The sequence below is a fragment of the Medicago sativa genome, chromosome 3, assembly GCF_051527215.1.
Source record: "Medicago sativa cultivar Bolivia chromosome 3, Bolivia_mono, whole genome shotgun sequence".
Lineage (NCBI taxonomy): Eukaryota > Viridiplantae > Streptophyta > Magnoliopsida > Fabales > Fabaceae > Medicago > Medicago sativa.
The window spans coordinates 27,917,991-27,929,827 of NC_140751.1; the positions used below are offsets into that span (position 1 = coordinate 27,917,991).

The 11,837-nt window shown below is 31.6% G+C and overlaps 1 protein-coding gene across 1 annotated transcript; it reads right to left on the reverse strand.

Annotated features, from left to right (window-relative positions):
* On the reverse strand, window positions 1-10,970 carry PAO1 (polyamine oxidase 1). The gene is given in 11 exon segments (XM_085751457.1): window positions 1-365; window positions 367-569; window positions 916-997; window positions 1,780-2,034; window positions 3,981-4,130; window positions 5,521-5,664; window positions 8,673-8,827; window positions 9,375-9,436; window positions 9,621-9,758; window positions 10,495-10,744; window positions 10,858-10,970. Coding segments are annotated over 11 exon segments (1,515 nt in total). The 5' UTR covers window positions 10,910-10,970; the 3' UTR covers window positions 1-341.
* Between the last annotated feature and the right edge of the window lie 867 nt (window positions 10,971-11,837).

Genomic DNA, 11,837 nt, shown 5'->3' on the forward strand with positions numbered 1-11,837 from the left:
TACAAAAAAAATGATGAATTTGTATTGCAAGTAAAATTAGGATCAAAATAATAAGAGCTAGCATCCTTACATTGTAATCTTACTTATTCTGACTATAAAGAACAAAGTAATTGTAAGACTATACCAATTAATTCCCTTCAAAAAAATTTAACCTAGTTGGCTCCATTAGGAGTGGAATGAACTAAAATGAGTAGACATCTGTGCAGTGTTCCCATCACCTCTTAACCTCACCAACATATACTTCCAGTATTTTGTCAATCAATCTACATTACCATGACTCACCATGCAATGATGATTCTCATACCATCAATTACGATTCTTATAATTTCCAAGAGGATTCTCTACAACTCCATATAGTCATAATATGGCTTCTGGGATTCCAAGCTTGCCACTCAGATATAATTGTGTAGGAATATCGCATTTGTGGATATTGGAGACTGTTTCTGGCTTTGACATAGTTAATGATCCTGTCAATGCTAGCAAAGGTTCCAACAATAGAGTTTGGCTTTCACTTTCTCTTTCATTTTCCTTCCTTATTTCTTCTACTAAGGCTTTGCCTGTGTCAATACCTGTTAAGATTTCAAGAAGGGAAATAAATTCATATAAATATGTGAGGTCTTTGGGGTTATTGATAAGTTACCATCTATGCTTTGACAGTAAATAGTTTAACTTGTTCAACAATTTTACTACATTACTCTTAATGCATTAACAATTATGGTAAACAAGTATTGGAATATAAAAGTCTAGTAATAGTATGTACACAATATTTATTTGAGGGTAAAATTGAATTAAAAAATTTCATTGAATACCTAAAATGCCACTTTAGATGGTTTTTCTTTAAATGTTAAAAGGCCACTTGCTATGAAATTTGGTATCCATCAACCATTAGAAATACAGTCTTGAAATAACACTCACCTGCGAGATATCCGCCATGTACATATCCATTAAATCTTTCACTGGTGTGCTCTCCGGTGAAGAAAATGCGACCAACAGGAGCCTGAAAGATATAAAAAATGACAATTAACATAAGGGACAAGATTAGCTTTTCAATTTTATACCTTTCAATTTTAAAAGTTCAATTTTATACATGAATAGCAGAGTCACAGATGCCTAATACTACTAAAGAATTGGAACAAATTAAAAGGGCTAACTGAAAACCAAAAGACAGCATAGGAAATTAGGACCACAAGCAAAACACCATCTATTATGTTTGAAATTCCAAATATCAAATTTACACGTAAGCTTCTATAGTTTGAAATTTTGATTATTGGATTCTGCTCTGTTTCCTATTCATCAATGAGCTGGGGCACCATAAAATGATAGTAACATCAAATTATTTGATTCATAATTTAATGGGAGTTTAATAACAGTATATCATGTTAAATAAAGGACATTTAGGTACAGAGCATAGTACTGTACTGTACCTTGACCACAATCTTTTTTATTTTGGGGAACATTGTTCAGTAATGAAATCAAACCAAACAAAACCATGTTATATTTAATTCAGGGCCTAAATAAATGCATGTGATTGTAAGTAGTACGTCAAAACAATCATCAGTGACACAAGAAGACAGAATTATAGTGAAGAGTGATAATTAATTATAATAGCAAGCTGTAAGCTCCAGGTCATTACCTATTTTGTCTTTGCATGCACTGATATAAGACAAGTATAGCTATAGCATCAATTGATATATTTAAGAACAGAAAATATTCAAAGGGGAATTGTCAAATAATGATTAAATAATATGAAAATGCAGCATGATAAGCAAACCTTATTACCTTAATATTATAAAAAACTTTACGATTGGAGATAATCGGAAAGTTGCTGTAGCTGCCGCGCTGAAACCTGTTATTCCACCAGCGGGGAACAAGTATGTCAATAGCGTCGGGGATGTTGGGTCCAAACATATCCCTGAGCACCGCCATAGCTTCTCTCAAGGTCTCTTCATCGGATTGAGCTTCCACGCGTTTTGATTCCCCATTAGTCAATGTCACGACTAAGATATTGGAGCCGGGATATGCATTATCCATGTGCTGGTAACAAACAAATCAGCAGATAAGTGATTTGGATGAGTAAGCAAAGAGATCCTAGACAATTACAATATTATGTTTCTGTGTTGGATGAATAAGCAAAAGGACTAGACAATACAATCAGCAATGTTCTTATTTGATTCTGAATTCAATTATTTTCATATACACCACATAAGTTTAGATCCAAAGTCAATGCATTATTGCATAGGGTTTGTGTATTGGCAAGAATGGAAATGGATATCCTGCACCAAATTTCTTGCTGTATAATTCAATTTTTTCCAATTTATAATAATATTATACTATAGTTTGAAATATGTTAGGTTACATAATCTTCCATATGAAATAAGAAAACAATTCAAGGAGCAGCTCACATTACGAAATTTACACAGAAAACTCCAAGGAATATCAACATTGCAACATCACAGAAAGAAAATGAATCATTTAATATATTTGCTAACAGTAGTAAGAGGAAAAAAGTACTATATCTTTGTTATCCTTCCTAGGAAATAATTAATATTATCAATATAAGACAAATGGTAATAGGTGTAGCTGATCAGGATTTATTATCATGTGTGCCTAAGAAGGTCAAAATTACAACTCCAAAATATAAATAAATAAATAAATATTTAGGCCAGCTTGCATAAATCAGGGAGGGAGAATACAGCTAAATCTATTCCTCCATATATAAAAAACTGGTTTTATCAATTTTAGTCTTCGGCTATATGAATTGTACCGGACAAGAACAAAATATACAAATGCTATGGAATTGTACCAAATTGTTAAAAATTCATCATGAAATTCAACTGATAATTAACTCATATTTGGAAAAAATGTAGAAAGATTGATTAAATTCAATTTATAATGAGCGCATTAGGACATAAACAAGAAAAGAAACTTCCATTTCACATATGGTATACAGAGAATTTGTTAATCATATATGACAAGTATTTAATGTTTGACCTTAGTGTTTAGCCCCAATAAGGGTATACAAACAAAAGCCACAATTTTGAATTAATTATTATAGCTTGATAAGTTTATTACTTCATCAAAAATCAAGATATACCGCAAATTCTATTGCCAGCAGAAGATTAAGATGAAGCATGTGACTCACATGCACAGCACATAAACAATGAAAACGTAGTATTTAAATCCATAGCATCAGGACAATAGTTTTTATTATTTTTTAACAATTAGTAAGCAAGAGACAATCATTACTTTTAGTTTATACTCTTTAAATCAGCTAAAAGCAATATGCAAATGTTCAACTTGATCCGTAAGGTTAGGTAAGCGGCAAGTACCATGACGAGAAGCAAAATTGACAGCATAGCATTATTCTATTTTTCTGTTTGAAGGCAAAGTTATTGGTGTGCCAAGTGTGCATTAGACGTTTCACATTAGATGAAAAAGTTTGTTTAACAACATATAAGTGAGAAAATCCATGCACTTAATGCCTTAAGATTCGACGTCTTTATAGGAGCTCTTAGTTAAACGAGATGATCCCCTGGGTCGTATTATGACTCAATAGTCGTATCAACATCAATGATTTGACTAAAAGTGACCAAGTGAGTATCGACGACAGTGCAAATGAATGTTTTGGGCAGGGGAGAGAGTGACCGAGTGAGTATCGACGACAGTACAAATGAATGTTTTGGACGGGGGAGAGAGGAAGAAAGTGTGATTGAAATTTTATATGGTCTTTTATCATGTCATCCAAATACATTCTTAGAGATTTTAATTCCGTTTCAAACTCAACTCTTTTCCCATAGAACTTCACCTAAAATTAAGTTTTTATTTTTATTTTTAATAGGTAACCTAAAGCTAAGTTATTCTCTGTTACCCTAATGAGAAAAATAAAATTTCTTCAAACTTGTAAAGAAATGAAACAAAACAAAAAGAAAACACATCCTAAAAAAAGAACTGACAACCATTAAGGAAAATTTAAAACAAACCTGCCAAAATGTGTAATAGCCTCTCCGCTCGTGAGCATAGATGAAGAATTCCTTTTCGGGTCCACATGGCCAAAACCTATACGGAAACTTCAGAAAGATCTTGGTGTACACCATTACATCACATTTCTCAATGGCTTCATATTTCCACCTCTGTTTCATTATTTTATCCATCATGGAATTATTGAATCAGACAAGTATACATCGCTTAACAAGACAAAATGTATTAACTATTAATAACATCACTGAAGGGATGATTATACGACTAAAACACAAATAAGTTCATGGAAAAGACAAATAACCTCAATGATATATCATAATCCCATAATTGTTTAATTTGATGACCTCATATCATTGGTAATTCCATACATTTGATCAAGTACATTACGTGTTCATATGAATATCTTGTGCGACTTAAAATTGATGATTTATTTAAGTCCTTTAGACCTTAACTAATCAGAGTGCCCATGTAATTATGTAAACCATGACTTAGCCTAGATGAATAACATGCAACAAGTTGGTCTCCTACAATTTCGTCCTTCTTATAGGACACACAGACAGTGGTTTAGGCCATATTTCTATTTCAAGAATCACAAGTATGGATTAGTTATCAAGAAAATTAAATATTACAAGATATTCAAGATTAGCTACATTACAAATGAAACATCAATGTGTTACTTAGCAGCATTTTTCACACTAATTAGCTACAGTTTCAATTTTAAATTAGAACGCAATCATGTCAACAATTGTAAAGGTATAAGTAGCATTATTCTAAAGAACACATAATGCATCCATGTAAATTGACCAATTAAGTTGGTGTCCTCTTCTGTCCACGTGTCAACCTATCCAAGAGGGCTAATAGACATCAACAATGAGACTATGGATCACTGATACCGTGGATCATGCCATCCCTGGTTTATGCATATGAAGACACCTCGAAACTCTACTTTCTAGCGTCATCAACCAGAGAGCTAAATTTAATACAAAACCTAGCTATCCCTACATTTCTTTACATTCCCAACCAATACTCCCTCCGTCCCGGTTTAATTGACTTACTTTGGTTTTTCACACAGATTAAGAAAAATGTATGAATAAAGGGGAAAGTGGAATATATTGTATTGGGAATGATAAAAGTAGTATTATTTAGTGTTATATTGTATTGGGAATGATGAAAGTTGTATTGAAAATTGAAATGAGTCAGTTATTTTGGGACACTTTTTTTTAGAAAATAGGTCAGTTATTCCGGGACGGAGGGAGTAATATTTAAGACTAGGGGGCCACAAAAGGGAAATTCCTGCTGTAGGGACCCGTATTATCGACAGAAAGAACCACACCTAGAGATTCCATTTTCACCATGTTGGTGACAAGTTCTCAAATTAATGAATGAGCTTAAAAAATATCAGCGTGAGAAGCACGAGGTGGCCACATATCCGGGACCAATAAATGTATCCCACATCATACAATATTCTACGGCTAGCTTGCTTGATTACACGGGGCTCCTTAGAGTAAATAAAGGAGAAGAATATGTATTGAGAAAACGTACTGGTAAGGGTGGATTGAAGGCAAGTAGGTCACTTTGGAGAACACCAATGCTAACAGACAGAATCACATAATTGGCTTCGTAAACACAACCATCTTCCGTGATCACCGTAACACCATTTCTTGAATGTTGCAATTCCCGGACGACCTGTATAATTCCATGCAAAATAAAATCATAGTTCAGCTCAAAATTCTCCAGTGATGAAGAAGATTCTACCGCCTAGTAAAATGAACTCCGTGACAGGACAAAAACAATTGCAGTCAAATGGAGAAGAGTGAAACAAAGTCCCAAACAATAATATCTCATGAGAATCTGAGCAGTCAACCCTTGAAATCAACCACTGAATTCAAGGAAAGATTTACTACGGAGGAACCTGGGTAGACATCGAGTACGACCCTGTTGCAGATTTATTGGAGTTTTTTGAATAATGAAGAAAAATGGACGAACTTTTTTATTTTTTGAATATAATTTTTTTGAATATAATTTTTTTTTTTTGAAACAAATGAAACATTAGTTTTTTGAATAAATTTTTTTATTTTTTATATTAAAAGTCATTCAAATTTTATTTTTTTTGTAATTAAAAATTTAATATATTAAAACCCCATGAGCTGCTATCATGGCTTGAAACTTATAAATGTACTTTTCTTTAAATCTCAAATTCAAATTCGGAACAATTTATGTGTTAGATTAATCCATACAAGAGTTTAGAAATGATGTATATCAATAATAATTCATTGGTTTCTAATCTTCAAGCAACTGAGCTACTATGACCCAATATATGAATGGGGAAATTGACAAGACTCAATTCTTTCTTGTTGTTATTTTATTTGAAATGACATATCACCATAGATCATTGGAATTGCGTCAATTCAAACAGTGTACTGGTAACTGAAATTGGAACTTTGGGACCTACTGATTTATGAGTAAAAGGCCTTAAAATGGATTGAGATAGAAGATATTAATTGTGGGTCAAATTTTGCCTGTACTATAGTCCTCTAAAATGTTTCGGCATTTGATGTAACACTGTAACCATGAATATGTAGCAGATAGTCAAACACATCGTGAGATCGACCTGCTTACTAGTATTCAAACGTGGAAATGATAGTAACTAATAAGATTTCAAGTATTATTATTATATAGTAAACTTTATTCAGAAAAACGTGAATATATATGCAAATGAACAACAGTACATTTATATACCCCCCACCTCACGTACAAATATAAGAAAGATGTTATAGGAATTAGGTCAGGCTTTTTCTTATCAAAAATAAAATAAAAAAGGACAGACTTTTTGAACGGATTTTTATTTATTTATTTGTAGTTTCACATGCTTGCAGATTTGGGGCTGAAAGATCAGTCTCCATTATTTTAGGGTTAATTATGTTTCTAGTCCCTATAAAATAGCGACCTTGTAAGTTTAGTCCCTACTTAATTTTAATAGCATTTTTAGTCCCTATAAAAAAAAATTTACTTATAATTTTAGTCCCTGCTAAAACAAAATTTGATTAATTATCCTTAAACTCTTAAATTTTTGAACGATTTTTTTGAGACAAGATTAGAACACTATGAAAGGTTCGTTTACTAAAATTTAGAATTTTCTGACATGAAATGAATTAAATATGAATTTTTTAAAACGACAAAAGTTAAAGATAAAAAGTAATAAAATCTGGATGTAGAAATCAAATTTTGCGATAATTTTTTGCGGACGAACTTTTAGTAATGTTCTAAACATGTCTGCAAAAAATTGTTCAAAAATTTAAGAGTTTAAGCATAAATTAAACAAATTTGAATTGAGTAGGGACTAATACTCAATGCAGAAAAACAAAATTAGGGACTAAAAATGCTATTAAAATTAAGTAGTGACTAAACTTACAAGGTCGCTATTTTATAGAGACTAGAAACATAATTAACCCATTATTTTATTGTATACACAATAACGACTTTATAGTAAGTCAAAATTAATTAATTCAATGTCAAGTGAAATGTCATTTCTCAAAATTTTATAATTTATTTATTTATTTATATCGCAAATTAAATCCCTATAAAAACTTCTTAATGGTCTAATATTTTAACTGGGGCAATATAATACAAAAAATATAAATTTAATTTTTTTTGCTCTCTTTTAGGGAAGAAACAAAGAGAGCTTAAGAAGAGAAGAAACAAGAAACAGAGAATTGTGTCATGAGAAAAACCATTCATAATATGTTCATTTTAAAAAATCATTCAAATCTTCAATGCTTAAATTGTTTGTACACGTAGAAGTTTTCTTAACTCAATATTTAAGAATGATTTTTTCCCACATACATGGCAGCTGATCATAACTTGAAATTATATTTTACACATTGACCCTTCAACCAAATAAGTCTGCCTATTATTTTATTGAAGAAAGTGGTATGGTCAAATATATTTTAACGCTGACTTTTTTAATTCACATTATATATTCTTTATTTTTCCCTTTGAGAGGTATGAGAAAAACATTTCTGAATATATTTAATATACGCCTAAAAGTTATTGTCATTGTTTTTAATAAATAGTTCTGAATATTTCTCTATAGGCCTGAAAGTTTTTGTCATGGCTTTTAATAAAGATGTAAGGACTTAAAAATTGTACGACATATCAATTGTTTTTATTTTATTGTATGAATTAAAAAGTCTTCTCTACTTATCCTTAAAATAAAAGTAATCAAAAACTTCACGAAAACAAATGTATGGGGTTGACAAAAAAGATCAATATTTTTTTGTTTTTTGTTTTCATATCATAATCGCAATTCCATCGAAAAAAAATGTCAACAACATATTCTTTAACATACATTATTCAAAATATTTTTTTTATTGATTTAAGTTAACATAAGTCTCATACCAAATCCTATGAGTTCGATCTAAATTTGATGGTATCAATATGAATTTTAATGAGTTTTAACATTGTCTCAATTGAGCTGAAGCAACAAATAGTGAAACAAGATAACAAAATAGCAAAAGGGAAAAAAAAAACAGAGAGCAAACAAAGACAGATTTTTTTTTACAAGCTAAATGGTGAAGCAAACAGACAAGCCAACAGGGTACTGACATATAAACAGGTAGGGGCCAAAAAAAAATCCTTTTCTAACAAAGTAAAAATCTCAATCAAAGAAAGGTATTTATTACAAAGAAACGTACCTTGTTGAGTTTGAGACGATCATCCAAGATTCTACCTTCCGATGTGAAGAGAAAGTCTTCAGCCATTTTGTATAACAAGTAATCGTACCCTCTTTCATCCGCAACTAAAAATTCTCTTTCCCCAAAATCTACATATGTAGATATTGGTTCCACTTCTGCTTAAAGTTTTTCAAAGTTAATTAATCTCCAATTTTAGAACAGAGACAAAAAAATGTATACAAATTTAACAAGTGAACAAATCATACACACAATCGCAATCGCAATCACAATCACAATCACAATGGTCCCTAAAAAGTTATCCTACTTCTTCCTTTTTCTTAAAATAACCCCATTTTCAATTCAAACCCATAAATACAAATTTTGAACTTTTTCATTTTTGAGTAAATATCCAAATTATCATTGAAATGGTGGGCCTTATCTACTCAATCAAATTATGGATATACAAAAATAATTTTAAAATTGCAAAATTCAAATCAAATTTGTCTTACAATAGCTCGGTAATATTAAATAAAAATGAGTTTCTCTTTTTGGAGTTGACTTTCCAATTTCAATGGGAACGAGACCATGCTAATTCAGAGTTCGATCATAAGTAAAATATAAGTAAAATATATCGATGAAAACAAAACCATGCTGAAAAGTGATAATGTGAGGCTAGCTTGATTCCGCAAATTAAGAGTGATAATTAAACAATACAGCACCTACCTGCCATTTCAAAATCATGCAGAATGAAATCAATGGCGAGTTCTACTGGCGTCTTAGGCGTCCTAAAATAGTAACAGGAAAAAAATATACTCCGTATTAATTAACAATATAAAGAAACCAAAAAAGGTAAAAGTAAAAGTAAACATTTCAAAAAGGAAATAATTGAAGATATGATTAAAGAGTAACGCAACACATAACAAAATCGTTTTAACGGCTGAAAACGACATGAAAAGAATTTGCACTTACAACGACGGTTTCGTTGCTTTGTTGCCATCATCATTGGCTTCATCATCTTCATCTTCTTCATTTCTCAATTTCTGAATCGCTGAGTCAACCGCTTTTTTGTATGAGTCAGCAGCTATTCCACTCGGAATTAACTTTCCACTACATTGCAACCACCACAACAAAAATCTCATTATTCCAAAATCACAAAACAGAGCAACTAAAAACGTAAAACCAGAAGAAGAAAAAAAATTAAATAAAAAAAATTTGAGAAAAAAACGGTTTTATTTTATTTGAAAATTTGGCTGTTAAAAGAAATTTCTCAGTTATCCGTGTAATATAAAACACCAACACATACACGCACACCCTAACACAAGACTTAAATACAAAATGTCGATACTGATAATGATTTAAGAAAATAACTTAGTTATTGGTGTTTGTATGATAGTGTCGTGTTGGTGTCGGTGTCAGACACAAATATGTGCCTAATGTCGGAAACATCTTCCATCAGAATGGTCAGTGCCGCAGCTACTTTCCGATTTAAAATCATAAAACAGAGCAAAGAACCAAACGACGTCGTTTCAGCTAAAAGGAAAAGAAGAAAAAATGTTGAATAAAAATTAAGAAAAATAAACTTATTTTTTTAGTTGTGGAATTTCGTTCCTTGAAATGAAACATCTCAGTTATCGTTGCAACTCCAAAAAAAACTCGATAAATCATAAAACAGAGCAAAACGACGTCGTAAATACTAAGAACCGTAACCGTAAGCGAATACAGCACTGAGCGAAAGGACGTCGTCTACACTGCGAATCGTAACTAACTATTTTTGTAAAGAAAAAACTTCTAAAAAGAAAATGAAAAAATGGAAGAAAAAACGAATGTGATGAAATTTGCGAACCTTTGATCATAGATATTGAAGCGAGCATTGCTATAATCAGAAAAACACGTTTTGAGATTATGTTGAACAGCGAGTTCCCAAACAGGATTAGCTTCACGACCTCCAACACCAGCGATCCAACCGGCACCGAGTTCCACCGACACGCCACCGAAACATTCCTTACGGATCCTGCCGCCGATTCGGTCCGACGCTTCAAGGATCACTATGTCTTCTACGCCGTTCTCAGCTAATACCTTTGCCGCGGAGATACCTTCAAATCAGATAAAAGAGAGAAATCAGAGAGAGAAAGAGAAATGAATAATTGAAAAACGCGTTGCGGTGGTTGTGAAGTGGAGATGTGAATGGTGTGGTGGCGGAAGTTACCGGAGATTCCGGCGCCGATGATGATGACGGAGGAGCGATTAGAGGAATCCATGAAATGTGTGAGAGAAGAGTATAGAAAGTGTTTGTTTGTTGTTATAATGTGTTTGTGATTTGCTTAACATTATAGCGGGAGTCGGTTTATATAGTTTTTTTTTTTCGGTGTTTATATTCTTTTTATTAATTATTTATATTTTCTTATCTTTATTTATTTTTTTCCATAGATTCTATCTAGTCATAGGCAAATTTTGTTTAGAGAATCAAGTCCTAAAGCCTAAAGGCATGTCGAGCACTTTTAGTTTTTTGGGGTGAAAATAGATTATTTTGAGTTAGGTTTTGCAAGATTTATGTTCTATATGACTTGGTGTTAAAGGGGTGAATCTCGCGTCCTAATGTACAAAGTAGCGTGATAATTTGAAGTTTCACATAGTAACTTCTTGATGAACGTGTGTTTTCTGCTATTTCACCGCTAAAGCAAACACAACAAAAGTTTAATATGAATATAAAAAAGTCAGGACTCAAATTTGACATCATATCTTTTTTTTTTTGGTACAAAAAAGAGGGCAGAGCCCAATTTGACATCATATCTATCTTATGACATGTTTGTTTTTACCGTGGGATACATTATCCACTCTGTATTTGTTCACAACGCGAAAATATGTATGTCGTCACTCAATCAAATATAGGTTGGTGTGATGTTTTATGATAGCGTGTGTATGACATGAAGTTTACTTATATATATTTTTTATAATCAATGAGATTAAGTTCTATTTTGAGATTTAAAATAAGATTTAAAGAGTATGATATTATCTGAGAGCCTATTGATGTAAGTATGCTCAATTTGATGAAAATGTTTTTTCGTAAAGAAAAAAAAAATGAAAATGTGTAACACAAAACAAAATCTACTACTATAATAAGAATAAGTACAAAAATTTGTAACAAAAAAAAAAGAATAACTACAAAAATTATTCATATTTAGTTAA